The sequence below is a fragment of the Orbicella faveolata genome, unplaced genomic scaffold, assembly GCF_042242905.1.
Source record: "Orbicella faveolata isolate gen_17 unplaced genomic scaffold, um_ofav_v1 contig_1, whole genome shotgun sequence".
Classification (NCBI taxonomy): Eukaryota; Metazoa; Cnidaria; class Anthozoa; order Scleractinia; family Merulinidae; genus Orbicella; species Orbicella faveolata.
The window spans coordinates 25,972,127-25,989,175 of record NW_028301536.1 but is presented as its reverse complement, the minus strand read 5'-3'; the positions used below and the strand labels follow the sequence as shown (position 1 = coordinate 25,989,175).

Below are 17,049 nucleotides of genomic sequence, written 5' to 3'. Positions count from 1 at the left end.
TAGTACAGCAACAACTTGCTTTGTGAAACAAGTCCCACAAATTCAAACTGCTTTGAATTCATGCATATGCCTGCCGCAAGAAAACTAATAAAAACATTATTGTTGCAGCATGTACAGTTCTGCAACATGTCACTGCGATATGTCCATGCATCTTGCTGTTTTCACTTGTCACCTAGTGTGTCCTGACTTGAATTGTCCCCTCCCTGGCCCATGGCCCTCTCCTGGGATGGCCTAATCAGTAAGTACCCCCTTGATGACCCTTTATATCTTGAAGAAAAGCGTGACTGCGGGAGATCCCCTCACAAGCAAAATAAACTTTTCTCCAAGGTCAATAAAATTTAACGCTCGCACTGTCAAATAGTGAAATATGACTCTCCTCAGGATCGCCCACTGATAACAACACTCCAGTCTCGCTCCTTCCTCCGTGTGTTTGATCAAAGAAGAACTTTTTGTTGTATCCTTTGGCGCTGACTTGCAGTAGAACTCCCTCCTTCATGACATCCATCGTCTGAGGATGTCTATACCTCATTTCCACTGAAATACTAACAGCATGGGCTTTAAACCGGTCGATAATTTGCTGCAGCATCTGTAGTGGCGGTGGTCCTTCCAGAAAAACCATGTGCTCGCGCACGAAACCTTTCCTCGTAAAATACACGAAACAAGTTGGAAGGGACGAATCCACGGGCATTTTACCTTTCATTCGTAAATCAACCCACATTTCTGCGCAGCTTTTAGTCATTCCCTTGATACTGTTTACATGAAGAACGAACTTTTCGAGTGTAAACGGACGACTAAAAACTGCCTTGGGTAGTTCGTCGGAGTCATGCTCGTTTGAAGCGATTGGAGTTGCTTGAAGGCTCGAGTTGCATGCCTCTTTGTGGCTCTTCCAATCTTTTCGTTGGCACTGAACAGAGCAGTAGAACACTCTGTGACATTTTCCACATCTTTTAGCGTCCTCTTTGCCACATACTTTGCAAGGATTTGCCATTTCCTTCCCCTTCCGCTGGTAAGCGAAAATAAAAGTAGCGCGGGAAAAACAAGCTTGTTTTAAGTTGTTGCGCACCACCCAACAGGGGTATACAAGGGTTTACATGGGTATACAAGGATTTACAGGGGTATACTAGAGCTACAGCCATATTCTCGGGACATTATTCGTAGTCTTACATAAAGTTTGAACCACCAAATAGTTTCACAACCTCGTTCCCAGGGTCTTGTCTCTTCCTCTTTCTCGAGGAGAGAGAACCCTAGGAAAGAAGTTTTGGTTTAACGTGGCCTCTATAAATCAGTCGAAAGATTCCTCTAAGTCTTAATTTGGTAGATGTCAAATATTCCTAGCCTGCAATGCAGGCCTATTTTGGCGAGCAAAGCCCATTTTTTTTATTTAAGAGTGAATGCCTACAAAAATGGACCTAAATCGCCTATCAATGGCACAAGTCGAAAAATTGATTTCGCTTGTATTTTGTCCATAGATAGGTCCTAGTAAGAATAGAAACGGACCATAGTTAGTTTCTGCTAATACAGCTTTCTTTGGTAGAAATACGCCAAAAACGATTTCGACCCGATTGGGCTCAAAATCTACTTCCGGTTTTGCTGAATTTTCCGAATATTTGATTGCTTCGCGCTCCGCAGAACAGTTACTTGAGAATATTTCAATGGATTTTATATTCAGTTCAGGTCTTCGTGGTATGACTGAGCGAAAAATAAAATAAATCAAAGTTGGCTTTGAGCCCGAAAAGAGATCAAACTGACAGGCAAAATTTTACAGTGTGTGGCAAGAGAATTATTGCTTAAAAACATCGCCATATTTTTCTATGGGCTATAACTTTAAATACCGTAAAAACACTTTCTACGGGTTAAATATACACCCACCTGTTAGGCTATCAAAAAACATCTCTGGGCAAATGGTTTCAAGTCGCCCGTCTTGGCCTGTGTTTTTCATAGATTTTGCCCAAAATCCGCCGTTGGAATGTAAACAATTGCGTGACGCGGATAGCCAATCTCGAGTAAAATATTCGTTTCCAGCATTCCGATGAAAGCAATTTTTGAAACGTTGTGTGGATAAAATAATGGAAAATGTCTTTTTTTTTTGTTTAAGTTAGTATAAATATGTATGTTTTTTCATTTGCATTGCAACACCCACGACATCCCTAATAAAGAACGTTGCTACAGTACTCCGGGAAATGATTTTAACACTTGTTTATTTTATTGATTTCACTGATAACTTACAATATAGTGGCAGTTTTAGAGATACACTTAACCAATCCTCTATGGTTTATGGCAATTGAATCATTGACTGACAAATAAAGTCAAGTGGAAATACCATAATTTCTATAAACTACTAACTGCGTGATGGCATCTCAGCTCTTCTAGCTGTGTAGAAAATTTGTACCTACACAATATGCTCAAACTCAGCTAGAAAACCTGGAATTTCTTGAATTGAATTAGCCCAGGAAGAAATTGCGTTTAAGTTTCGATCATACTGGGAAAAACTCCATCTTTTCTACTTTGGTTGTTTGATCAATTAACTGAAATTTGCAGATCATAACACTGGTAGACAAATAAACATTACAGTGGTCGATCTACGACTAGGTTTACACTAAAGGAGTTTTTTTGGATTCGTAAAAGTTCCCGGATTCATCAATTTTAGAGTATTCGGATTAGTAGGGGTTTACAGTGAAAGGATATTCGGATTCTTAACCGTTTACACACGACGATAACTCCGGGCACATTCATGATGGAATGGTTAACAAGCAGTTTGTTGCCTCGACAACGAGAAACAAAATGCCTCCGAAAATAAGGCTAAGGGCAGGTTGAGACAGTCTGAAGTTTTCTTTCGACTCGCTGACCACGGTACTGTTGTCCATCATGTCAGATCCCTCCAGGAAGTTATTGTGGTCTTTACTTTATATCTAGAACCGTCGAGGTTTTCGATCGTGCCATCGTCGTCATCTGCGCAGTATTATAAAAGTGATTACCTACACCTGAAACAGCACGAGGTAATCACCCAGCGACCGCCATCAAATGGCCATCAATGTGCCTACGACTCGACTACGTATACGACTGGTCATGTAATCCGCCATTTTCGTTCCACCGCAAACTCAAAAGATCACAGGCGGAAAAATATGCGGATTCGAGAGAAAATCGTTTACACGACAAAACTCTCCAGATTCAAAAGTTTTCGGATTCAAAGTTCCCACTTTAAATTCCGGGGAGTTTTTTTTTTCAGATTCGTCCACTTTTATGTAAACGGCAAAATCAATCCGGCACTGAAACGTTCCGAATTCATCACGAATCCGGAACAATTTCCTCTCGTGTAAACCTACAATCCTGGCCATAAGTTGTTGGGACACCTCCCCCTTTTGCGCGCTAAAACCCTCGATTTCAACTACGTCCTTAAAGTTTTAGAACAAAAGATGAATAGAAGCAAGTACAATTGACCCCCCTCCCCCCTAGCAATGTTGCATGAAAACGAAGCTATTCTAAAGACTAGATCGGATGTGGGAAAAAAGGAAAAAGGGACAATAGAAAGTGGTTAGACAGTTGTGTTGGAACCAAACGCAATTGTTGAAAAATCGCTATTATTGGAATAAGAAGTGAATATCTATCTTCTCGTCTCTTTAGTTCGAGAATACTGTTCTAGGAGGCGAAGAATTCTTCAAACGTGGCTATTCTGAAGCTATTGTCAAGGATTTTTTTTCTTCAAGATTTTTATCAACATTGACAGGGGGAGGGGGGTAGGCGGGCTTGCGCGGTTTTGGTCTTAAGAGAGGCTGCCTGTGAAGTCATCTGCCGTAACTGTCCCAACACTTTTGACCAGGATTGTAGTCTTAAATGAACAGCGAACAGCCATCTTGTTTTGTTCGCGGAAGTCGGTCACGGAAGAGCGAATTTCAATGAAATATATATATATATAATTTGATTAAGGAATTAACCAAAAATAGGTTGGCCGCCAAAACAGTTTAGGGTTTAGCTTAACTCTAACCTTAAGTTTTAAGGCTGAAGAAAAAAAGAAAAAAAAGCATTGAGCATTTCAGTTGTTTGAAACAGAAACATTCGCGCACAATGAACTATATGTATAATACGTGCGTAACCTGGAAAGCAATCCGTCCAGCACAGTAATTGTTCAAATTAACAGCTTACCGAGACACTCGCAATGTCGATGCCTCTTATTTATGATTTAAACTTTTAGGATTTGTTTACTTTACTTTTTCCAACTTTTTAGAAGGAGAAAAGGCACTAAATGTGTTGGTACAAATAAAAAGGTTTAACCGAAAATCGATCCGTCGAAATCAATCAACAAATACAAATTTAATCACTGTAGCGTTCCTTCAGATCACGTAAGGCTACAATACAAACCAACAATATCAACTTGTCATTACGCTTAACAAATGAACTTAGAACGATTTTCTTTCTAGAACTCGCTCTTGTAATTAAAATGATCAAAGAAAGAACGACAGCTTAAAACGACATAGCAGTAACACCCAAACTCCAAGTAAATTGCTTTTAATTGACGTTTTTAATTAACGAAATTTCCAAAGCGATGACTTTCAAAATATTAAAGTTAAAAGTGGTCCATTATGTGTTTCTTTTTTCACCCAAATGTTCTAAGATAGCCATCTGCGGTTTGTTGGAAACGAATAATGTATTCACGGTGACCGCCCGCGTCACGCAATTGTTTACATTCTCACGGCGGTTCAAGGAAATATCTATGAGAAGCACAGGCTAAGGCGGGCGACTTAAAACCATTTGCCCAGAGATATTTTTTGATTTTCAAACAGGTGGGTGTACAGTTAACCCGTAGAAAGTGTTTTTATGGCATTTAAAGTTATAGCCCATAGAAAAATATGGCGATTTTTTAGTGCTTTAATTCGTTTACACATTGTGATATTTTGCGTTTCTGTTCGATCTCGAGAATGGCACTCAGGCATTTCGGGCACCAAGTGTGAACATAGCCTTAGACTTCACTTGGACAGAAGGTCAAGCAACGGACAAGACACTATAAAGTGATCTAACTTATAGCTCAGTCAACAACACATTCAAGAGCACTAAGCTTAATACATACAATAAAAAATCTTTTATTTACACAGCGAGCTTAAATCTAAATGGCAAAATAGATCATCATAATAACGCTCATTGGAAATTAAACTCATTGCACACAAATTTTCCTACATTTTTCAACATGAAGCGAACCCATGGCAGGAATAACTCCTCCCATGTGAGGACTGACTAGGGACTGTGCTCCTGACAGGGCAGAATAATCAGTTTGAAAAAATAGCCTTTGTATTGTCAATCTTAGTGGTGGGTATTTGATCGTGAAACAAGCTGTATAATCACAGTGCAAAACTGCCACAACCACACACGACTTTTGTTTAAGTTTACTCCATGTCCAAAATGTGGTTCTTTAAGCCAAGTAGTTAACAAACTCTTTTACATTCAAGCATCTAATCACAAGCCTAAATCTCTCTCTCTCTCTCTTCAGTAATGATACAAAAGTGTAATCCAAAATGCCTTTAGGCACGGGCAGAGCTCATAAAATTATCGCTAAATATAATTTTGCTTCCTTGTGAAACTGGGAAAAGAGTTCACAACTAGATGATGCAGCTCTTTTAAGTCAACTTTTGTTCAATTTTCTTGATTTTATTTCACCTCAGAAAAGCTTCTTTGCAAGCGATATACGTTATTTCTTCCATTTCTCCCAAAACATAAATTATTCTGGTATCTAATCTCAGTTCTGAAAAATGATTCAAAGGAAGAAACTCATCTTGATCTTTGCTGAACAGAAAATAAAATAAGAGACTACAACCGAAACAAAGAACACAAACAAACAAAAAAGTGCATTGAAATTAGACCAGCTATCAATGATAATCTATATGAAGGGCCCGGCCCCAAATATCAACTAACATAGCCTGCATGGCAGTTGAGGATGATTACAAACTCTTTAAAATAATGACAATGAAGTGTGGGAAGCCAGTTCACCTCTTGATCAATGGAAAATTTATATTAATTTGTCTGCCGGCTAACAAAAAACATCTCTGCTCCCCCACAAAAAACAAACTCTGGAGTGCAACAGCTGGTGACCTTTATACACTCCATGTGTAGTTTAAAAATATCTTCCTTTACTTATCCTTTCTCCACTCAAAGGGCTAGTCTCTTTTACAGAACTTCTTCTGCCCTGTCATGCAGTGGTTACTCTTCTGGACTGCATATATATGCTAAAAAGACTGTTTGTGTAGGGAAGTTATGGTGAGCACTGATGCTTTTTTTAACATAGGTTCGATTCCCAGCTGCCCGTGTTCACCTATATCAAACACATCTTCTTAAGACCTGACTTTACCCTGTAAACCTACAGAGGGCAAACCAAGCTACTCATAAAATATTTCATCTAGATTTCAACAGATTCTAATCACATCAAACAACATCTTGCAATGTATTGCACAGCTGTACTGTGTGTAACTAGTGACCTCCCTGCGGATCAACTTTTGTCTTTAGAGGACAAGATAAACATGCTTATCAAATGACCAAATGTAAGCATTGAGCCCCATGGCATTTAGAGTACAGCCTTGCATAGCACAATAGTATTATTTTTCCTGTGTTGGGTAATACAATACTGGGGTATATGTAAAGCATGGTTTGACCACACTGGCCCAATATCAAGTGTACTTTGAAATGTGTGGAATATATTAACAATATAATTGAGAAAAATATACAAAGAACAGCAGTGACTAAGATGACATTACCATAACCTTAATGTCAAATTAACACCTTGATTTCAATTATCTGTGTCAAAAGAAATCAAGCTTCTGGGGAATGGGGAAAAAAAGAATAACTACACTGCAAACTGGACTTTTAATTTGGGAGTCAATGGTCTGAGTATTTTTTTATGTTTCTCTTTCATTTTTCAGGTTAGGGCTTCACTGAAACCTGAAGTCCCATCTCCTTTCCAAACATTCTCATTAATATGTTACTGTAAAATTAAGAGATGGAAATGCGTTATGAATACATTAGTTAATAAATACAATAATTATGTTTATCAACCAGTGCATTGTAGGATTGGGTGCAAATATATCCATAATGATCAGTTTCTGTATGCAGAGCACATGGGTTCTATTTGTTATAGCTGATATCATTATAAAATGTATAAAAACCTTTACTGCTTTGAAATATACTACATCTACTGATGGACTTAAAAAGCAAACACTTTCAATAGTAGTCCCGTTCCCATCTCGCCATCTGCATCTTGATGTCTGCTGTAAGGCTGTTTGCAAAACAAATGCCCATGATCTGTAATTAAAAGGAAAAAAATTATTGATTTAATTTAAACAAAAAGGAAAAACTGGGCCTGTTAATGAAGCTTCAAGTTAACAAGGCTGTTTTCTAAGAAAAATTATGATGAGCCCAAAGGTTCCTATTAACCATGAAATCCTGGGTGCCCAGCACGCCAATAGGAAAAAAAGTATTCATCCAAAGGCAAAAGTTTGTTGCCTGTGGCACACGCGTTCTTCTAGAGCACAGCCTTGAGTTAGAATGTATGATTTTCAACCAAAAGTGTAAGCATTTTTGGTGTTGAAAGATTCACCTACACCAACTGCAAGACTGTGAAAACAAGACAGTGTTTGTATCATATGATTAAATAAGATCTTTTAGAAGGAGGGGGAGGGGGTGCACAGTAAGACCAACTTGTAAGTCAAGCAGCAGTTGAATGTGATTTTTGCTACATCTACAAGAATCATATAGGATGCCTATCACAAACAGTAAAATGTTGTTGACTGGCATGGTGTTACAAACCCTTTAAAAGCCAGTTGATCAAATTATGATTTCAATAAAATCACCTGCATCAAAGCCAGGCCAACTGCAATCCCACCAATTATAATCATGTTCTCCTTGAAAAACTCCTTCACTGCTTCTATGCAGCCTCTGGTGTAAATAATAGCGTTCCTATCGGTCTCCTAAAGCATGAATAAAATATCCTTTACTAAACACTGTTGCTTTTGAAAAATTTATACAGGCATTGCTATATGAGGGTTTACAGATGATGATGCTTATATCACCAACATATAATTATTTAAGTGATTATGTTGTTATGTCATTATGTTGCTAGTGTGAACCAGGCCTTATCAATCAAATTTGCCAATAGCCTCTCACCCACCATCACAGTGGAGACTTATGTGAAAAGGACACTTGTGATGGTTTATTTATAGTTTGTCTATTTCGAGCAGCCATGTACTCTTTTTATTTTAACTTGGTTTTGTTCATCTAATTTCTAATTTCTAGCTGAGTACAAATAAAGTCATGTTGTTGTTGTTGTTGTTGCTCAGTAAAAAGAACAAAAATAATCTACTCACAGTGTATGAGGGTTTTCTGATATTATAGCCACACTGTGTGTTGAGAGTATCCTGTCAGAAAATAAACAGTTATCATGTTATTTAAAGTTCCTATGAAACTAAATGAAAAAGTTGCCTAAACTAGTTCTGTGGTGTTGATGATAAAGTTTTGATCGTATTTTTCCCCTTTCTACATGTACCTTTACTTTTCTCCCTCAACCTCTGCAAACACACACCATCAAGAGAAACCCGATCTCAAGAATTTCATTGCCAAGTTCAAAGAACTTCAGCTGGGCCAGGTCGACTGTCATTGCAATCTCTGTATTAGTTGATTGCTTGGTTGTAAATACCTTAGACAGTTTTTTTTTTCCAGCAGTTTCTTTGTATACATCTTAGGAAGGTATATATATACATTTATAAGTATAACAGACGAACCTTTGCTTTAGGCTCACTAATGTTTCATGTTTAAATAAAGATTGTATTGATTGTATTGATTTGATCAAGTCACAGGGTTTACACAACTCAGTTGTCCAGTTGTTTTTAAAAAAGTCAACAGAAACAGTGGAGATAGTAATGGTGGATAAAAAGGACTACCAATGTAAATATGCATATTGATGTAAATTAAAGATGTAAATAAATGTTTATTGTTCATTATATATGTGGATATAAATGTAAAATTTGTGTCATTCGTCACTGGAATAATTATGGGTGCTGTTAGTTTTAATGTTCACAAAACAACTTACCTCTCGACAACAAGAAAATGGAACACCACAAGCTTCAGCACCAGGAGAGGAGCAGTTGAAATAAAGGTTCTTTTGCCAGTTATTGTAGTCCTTTCCACCACAACACTGAAACTACATGAGAAAAATGAAAGGAAATTGTAAAGTAAGCAGGTTAACTATGCTATTGTTGTTATACTAATAATTATTATGTATAACCTTCACTGTATCAACAACTATGGTAAAATAATTAATATGTAATTTTTCTCCAAAGGTTAGCTGGCCAAAAGCTAAGGTCTAGATTCTAATAGTATTTTGAAACAAAATTAATAATAATTGATTGTCGAATACTTATGTTCCCAAGAAAGTTGCATAAGTTACATGCATCACACAACATTTTGCTGTGAATCAGCTGATTCTCCTTATGAACCTGGGTTATTCCAGCAATATTGCCAAGAAGTTGTAAGCAGAACTTTCAATCTCATAAATTCAATATAACATGAAGACCACATTAAAAATAGAATACTAAATATAGATAATGATATGTGACATGTACATGTACACTATCTTACATACATGCCGACATACTTTATTGCGACTCCCTTCAACAGGCCTTTTCGGTCACAATGTTAACTATCACAGAATAGTTGGTAATTAAGAAAACTTATTTACAGTAATTTAATGTACTTATAATAAATAATTACAGGTATTTTATATTGCACAAACCAAAAAAACACTCACATTTTGTTGAACACCATCAATAAAACTCTGCAAGTCTACATTATCTCTGTAGTTTATGATTGTTGATTCTATTTTTTTTGAAACAAAGCCTTCAACCTGAAAATCAACATTGAAGTCTTGTCAGTTACTTAAGTTACACTGACGTACATTAATTAAACATTTCCTACAGACAGAAAGCATGATTCAGTGGAAACATATTTATTAGCTTTGGCAAAATCCCCAGCAAGAAAGAACCAATCAGAATGTTCGATTAACCTCAAGACTACCTTGCCATACAATAACTAGATGTGAATTTTCTGGATAATTCTGTTGTTTTCTTTTTTTCTCTCTCGTTCTGAGATATAAGCAGTAAAGGGAATTCCGTAAATCCAAATTGAATAAAGGTTATATATGACAAGCAAGTATTTTAAAACAATGCAAGCTGGAAAAATCATTTCCAAACCATGATCATTCTTTGTTGTTTCTGTTATTTGTATACAGTGTAAGTATGTTTGTTTCTTTCAGTTAATAATAGATTATGCTGCAAATTTTATAAACAAGAAATGCCAAAAAATGTAAATTTGACAGACTTACTTTATCTTGAAACACAAAGACAAACACTCCCAGAGCTAACTGGATGAAGAATATAATGGCCAGAATAGCTGAAAACTGGAAAAAAAATAACAAAAAGGGATTAGCCATCTAAATTTCATACAGCTATAAGCTGAAAGGAAAAAAAACTAGAATAAAATAGACAAATAAATATACATTTATATAGCGCCATTTTCCACTAATTGTCCATGGCGCTTTACAATACTTTAAAATTAAAATCCTCACAAGGCTGTTGCCTAAGGAAATTTCTAAGGAGCCCTTTGGGCTTCTTCCACCAAAAGTTAGGAGCCCAAGCCACTTTTTTAGGAGCCCAAATAAAATTGTCTGTGGTCAATCTGGGGGGGGGGGGGGGGGGGTTTGGGGAGGTTGAGGAAGATGGCGGGGGGTTAATTGTGGAAATTTTGGGGAGGGGTCCTGGGGCAGAGATTTTCCATGAGACACTAGTATGGTCTAATATCAATCAAATTTTATAAATAAAACATTTAGCAAAGTGATCAGGTCATGACTGAGAAAGAATACTATTTCTGGTCAAACTCAATTATTGGTGTATCCATGCAGGTGCTGCAGCTTTTTTTATAAAAATTTATATTGCTGCTTTTGTTTTTGAGTTTTGCAATTCTACTTTAAAAAGACGAAATACGTTGTACAAATCATGAAATGCAAGCCACAAATGAAAACAAACAAAAATGAAAGAGGCATTTGGGGGGGGGGGGGGGGGGTTGAATTTGGCCTCACTGAAATGTGCATTCCTTCCCCGGGCTTGGGACATTAGTATAACCTAAAGGTGATTTTGAGGCAGCATTACAGCAATATTGGCCACTTCTTTGGAGAAAATAAATTCTTGTATATTGGGCGGAGTTGCGACAATTGATTTGATAATTTAAGATATAGAACCCTAGTATGCAAAGGGAATTGCAATGATGTGTTCTTTTTGGTGGCTAGTTACTTGAATTATCCTTTCAGAACCTAAAGAAATTCATTCAGTACATCTAAGTGAAGTTTTCTGAAGTATCAGACAAATATTTAGACACATTTATCTTTTTTCAACTGTAAATATAATGTCAGCAGGATCATCACTCCAATTCCAAAAATATTTGTTATCAAAGTAGTTAATTTGCAACTTGGAATCAGTAAGGCATCAACAGAGACACAATCCATTGGCATACATGATGTACAGTTATTCAATACTGAGCTTGCAATGCATTATAGGGCGATTTTCAAACATGGCTGTTTTCGGCTGTTTCGTGAGCGGATAGAGACTTTGTTGCCGTGCTTTTGCCCAGATTTCTCGTGATAAAAGCAAAACAGGACCAGAGTAGCTGTTGTTTTCCGTTTAATTTATTTTGTGAACGATTTTTTGACCAATTTCATGAGAAGATTGAAGTCATCGGACATATTACATGGGAAACAAGACGCCATGTTTAGGCGCCCACTCGGGCTCCTTGGACAAAACTTTAGCCGCCCGCACTCGTAAGTTAGGCGCCCCAGGCGACCGGGCGCCCGTTAGGCAGCAGCCTTGCCTAAGTTTAAAATCCTAATCCTTTAAAAACCTAAAATCCTAAATCCTAAGAAGTAAATACGCTATATAATACAATTAGGCTACAAATAAAAAGTAAAAACTACAAATCAAATGCACGCTTAAAAAGATAAGTCTTAAGATTAGCCTTAAAAACTGCCTCTGATGATGAAAGTCTGATCTGGAGGGGTAGTTTATTCCAGAGCCTTGGTGCCGCCACAGAAAAAGCCCTTTCACCATACGTTTTAAGATTTGCTCTAGGCTCATCAAGCAACCTGTTGTTTGAAGATCTTAGTGTGCGACCAGAAAGTTAAATCGCAGTAGGTCTCTAATGTAATCAGGGGCCAGTCCATTCAGAGCTTTGTAAGTTAACAACAATATTTTGAAAATAATCGTAAAATGAACTGGCAACCAATGTAAGCTCCTTAGTATTGGTGTGATGTGTTCCTGCCTTCTAGTCAAGGTAACAAGGCAAACTGCTGAGTTCTGTACAAGCTGAAGTCTATTAATCAGATACTTTGGAGACCGTACAGTAGGGCGTTACAATAGTCCAAACACGATGTTATGTAAGCGTGAACAATAGTCTCAGTAGTACTCTGGGATAGATATTGCCTAACTTTAGCTATACTATGAATGCAGAAAAATGTGTTCTTGCAGGTTATTTTAATGTGTTCTTTGAAATCCAAACATTGATCGAATGCAACTCCTAAATTCCTGGCCTGTTTGCTAGACTTGATTACTTCATACTGTTTACTGTTTACTGTTTACTAGACTTGATTACTTTAGAAGACATGTCTAAATTAATGTAGTAATAAGCCTGGTAAGACATCGGTAATACAAGCAAGCGACTTATCCCGGCTCTCAATGATATACTGCTCTGTATTTGAAAGCTACTTCAGAATTGACAATTTCCTTGGTGTATGACTTACAGTAAAATTTACTTTTCATTAAATTTTACTGTAAAAGCAAGAATTTATTTCTTGGTGAACCTTGGTCTCTACAAAACAGGTAAATATAAATTACCTAACACAAGTTTTAAGTTGTAGATCTATATAAATAAAATACTAGTATAAATGGCAAACTAAAACTTACAAACTTTAGAAGGCAGACATTTTCTCGCAAAGCACCAATACAGCCAGTGAATCCAAGGATAAACATGATCCCTCCGACAATGATCAGCGCAAAGGCTGGGTCCATAACAATGTCATTGAAGAAGTCTTGATATGCTGTCTTTTCAAACCGTGCATAGAGACCAACACCTACAGTAAGGCCTCCAATCAACTGTGAGAAAGGGAAACATTAACAACTTTCAATTAAGTCTCAAGTGACACAATTTCCTCTTCCCAGTCATTATTTTAGAGGAATTTTGTAGTGCCATTGCAAAGGCTTATTGTTTGATGCCAATCCAAACGTACACTGCAACAAGAGTAGCTTCAATGTTCCTCAAGAAAGATCTAATTGAGTCGAATTGAAGTGAGTCTGTTAGCTACAGTAATCCAATTTAAGGACGGTGCCTACTTTTGTTAGTGCGCACACATTCTGCACATCACGCAAGGCATGGTTTAAGCGCCACATGCACGCTGGGTTGACATTGATGCAATCAACTACGTTACCAAGTACATGATTAAATGAAAGCAAAATTTTCCTACTGTGACCAAATCAAGTTTAATGAACCTGTACTTAAACCAGGAACACTAGAATAGCAGCATATCGCTAACCACTAACTGTTAATGTCTTCCAGCTGAAAAACTAGCTGTTATCTGTCAAAAATTACACTGAAATCCAACTGTAAACATGGACCTGCAGATGGCGTAGTGCACACACAAAAAAAGTGTGAGATATGCAAATGGTTTACTTACTGGGGAGGTAACAGGAAAAAATGTAACAGGCACCGTAAAACTTTTCAATAAAGATCAGTAACTTTAATAAATGTGTGGTTACCCCTACATTTTATGTTGTGAAATGGAAATGGCAAGCCTATTCAACACGTAATTAGTTTCTGGTTGTGAGCAAAAGGTATTTAGACTGTATTTAAGCTGAACCAGAGGAAGGCTGTCAGAGATGCCAAAAGCGCTGTTGCAAAGATTTTGTTATTAAAAACATACCAAAAATGGTTTTTATTTTACTATTTACCATGAAGTTTTAAGATCTTTATAAAATAATAATGTGTTTGCTTTTCTGTATATAAAGGCGAATTCTAAGGAAATCTGTGAAGAAATATCCTTTCCTTCTTTTTTTAGAAAAATGCTGAAGTCAGCATTTTTGCTGAGATTCAAGGCTAATTATCTCAAAAAAAAAAATGCATGGCTACCCCCATTTTTCTTTGTGGATTCCAATAGCCCGTGCAAAGGTCTACTTTTTCCGCATGGTCCTAACCTGGCACAAAAACCTTTGTATTTAGTAGGCACCGCCCTTAAGTCTATCAATTTTTGTTGGCAAGTAATAATTAAAACTGATTTTATTACTTGATGGGACATAACCAGATACATTTGGTTTTGAATCAATGTTTTAGGTTTGAGTAATTGTAAGTGCATCTGGAATTGAAAAGTTGATTGAAATTTCAGTAAGCTTAATATTTTACTATATATAAATTTATACATCTAAATAAGAGGCAAACTTAATATCAGCTCAATTATAATCAAAACTACTAACCTTTGTGTCATTTTTTTGGCAATTTTTTTTTCATTGTTTTAATTAAAAGTGTCACTAAAATTACTAGTCCTTATGTTGCATGGAAATATAGTATTCCATAGTCTTGGTGCTGGTACTGTAAACAAGGCTCTTTTTCTGAGTGTATGCTTTCTGTCCAGCTTTAGGAGTTGCCAGAAGTTCCTGAGAGGATTATTTAAGTGTATGTGTGGAACTTTCAATGATAATAATTTATTATCTACATTTTCACTGTGGTCTGAAATAATATATCATTAGTTACAAGTGCAGATAGTCACTAATGAGTCAAACATGGTGTCAAGATTAACATTTTTCCATCTGCCATAAGGAAATTTTTGCTCGCCAACAGGGACTGTAAAATGTTGTTCCAAAACGAAACATGAAAATATGTATAGAAGAAGTAAATTTAAAGACATCTCTTTGCTTAAAAGATATTCTTCTTATCCTTGAATGATTCCAAGTGAGTCAGAGACTCTCCTTTATGCAAAGGCATTTTTCATACATATTTTTTAAAATAAACTACAGTATTCGCATCTTTCATTCTTTCACTACAGATCTTCTTTAGTTAACACGAAGAGATCAACATCTTCTGAAGGCCACGATAAATCCCAACCTTGAATGAGTTCTTTAGTACTTTCTCATTATGAAAGTTTGAAATTCATAATTTTAAAATTTGATTGAAAACACCAAAAGTTAGACACTAAAAGCCTGCTGACCACTGACTTTGAAATACTGGCCCTGAATGTTCGAAGGCTGGAAAATGCTATGCAGCAGACAAATTACTATCCAGCTGATAAGTGTTAACAAAACAAACCATGCTACCTGCTGGATAGTGATTTACCTGGTGGATAGCATTATCCACCTTTTAAACAACCAGGGCCTGGGGTCAGTTTCTCAAAGATCCTGAAAAGTTTTTGCACCCAGAAAGCCATAGCAAAATCTCAAACCTTATGATTCATAGAGCTGTTATATTCACATATTCTTAATATGATAGAGGTTCTCTTCATATAAAGAGTTGTGGGTGTACACATGTCTCGGTTTTTAGGTACAGATGATCTAAAAATGGCTTTGTGGGCCCGAAAAGTTTCTGGGGCTTTCGAGAAACAAGTCTCAGATCCCCAACATTCCATTGGCAACCAGATGGTCACAATTCCGGACCCTGATACTTAAAAATCAAGTCCCCTATGGCATATTTTATGACAAATATGCCACTCAAAACTCAAAAACAATGCTTAAAATAACTTCATGGAGTATCAGAAGCTTATGCTTCTGCTAGTATGAATAAATATGATCTGTCTTCAAAAAGTCAAATCAGACAGAAGGTAGCGTGCTTTAGAACACTGATCCAGGAAGGAAAATATGGAATCCTGATTTTTTACATTAACATGTACAGGCTATTAATATTGCTCTATAACAAATCAACATCTTTCACAAATAACACTAAACTCGTGCCTTGCGATTCATGATCATTTAACTCTCCATAGCTTCATCGTGGCCTTATGCGCATGCTCCACTCACGAAGGGGCGAAGAAGATGAGTGAGTGAGCTTCATCGAAAGCTTATTGTATGAAAAAGAAAAAAACGGAAAACGCAACAAAACTTGAACCTGCCCTAAGTACTATAACATTTGAAAGCCTCAGACGTAGATGGATATAGTTCCTTACGAAATGAAACGGAAATAGGGAACTAACAACTTTTGTTGTACTAGTACTGAAATCATATTTGTCAACGTAAAACTTGTAACATCATGTTATTCAAACCGGAAGAAGAAAAGATCAGGTGATGGTGTTATGCATGGTCTTATATTCATTTTCGCGAGAAGGTCGTGTTACCTGTCAACAAATCACCATGATGTGTATATTCGTATATTTGTCGTGCAAACTTACCCAGAAAAACACATTGAAAAAGAAGAGAAGATACTTGACACAGCAGCTAACTTCTGTACTATCCTTGGGCATCGTTACTTGATATAGAATTCACAAGAATAGCATACAGAAGTGAAGAAAAATCAGCAATATTCTCAGACGTTCGGCGTAACTCGACTGCTCGCTGACTCAAAATAGTCCCAATTGGTAACCAGTCTCCTCTCGGAAATTTTCATTGCTCCGCCCACGAAATGTGACGACATCACGCACGCAAAACGCGAAACTCTCGAAGTTGAACTGGAATCAAATATAACTAAGACATTGATTTTCTAGGAGAAAACTCGCCTCTTGCTTCTCCTTGTAAAAGATGATCCCCTGACTCGGATTAAAATATTTAAAGAACGCAGGGAATTTTACTATTTTTCCAATGTTACAATTTTTTATTTTACAACAAATGATAACCATGTCATACATGTCTTAACCCCATGGGTTAAGACCAGTTAGTAAATATTTAAAAACACAATTTTCTAAGACCAGGATATTTTTTAGTCCCGCAGGAAGAGTCTTACAAGTGCTGGGGGAGAGGGTGGGGTGGGGTGCTGGAAGGGAGAGGGAGCTGGATACCATTC

The 17,049-nt window shown here is 36.9% G+C and overlaps 1 protein-coding gene across 1 annotated transcript; it reads right to left on the bottom strand.

Moving 5' to 3' along the window:
- Positions 1-5,059: 5,059 nt before the first annotated feature.
- Positions 5,060-16,642, bottom strand: LOC110043616 (tetraspanin-5-like). Its single transcript, XM_089297621.1, has 8 exons — positions 16,442-16,642; positions 12,981-13,169; positions 10,355-10,429; positions 9,782-9,877; positions 9,065-9,175; positions 8,343-8,393; positions 7,830-7,946; positions 5,060-7,281 (listed from the first exon to the last, which is right to left on the bottom strand). The coding sequence occupies exons 1-8, from the start codon at positions 16,511-16,513 to the stop codon at positions 7,201-7,203; spliced, it is 792 nt and encodes a 263-aa protein (XP_089153747.1). The 5' UTR covers positions 16,514-16,642; the 3' UTR covers positions 5,060-7,200.
- Positions 16,643-17,049: the final 407 nt, after the last annotated feature.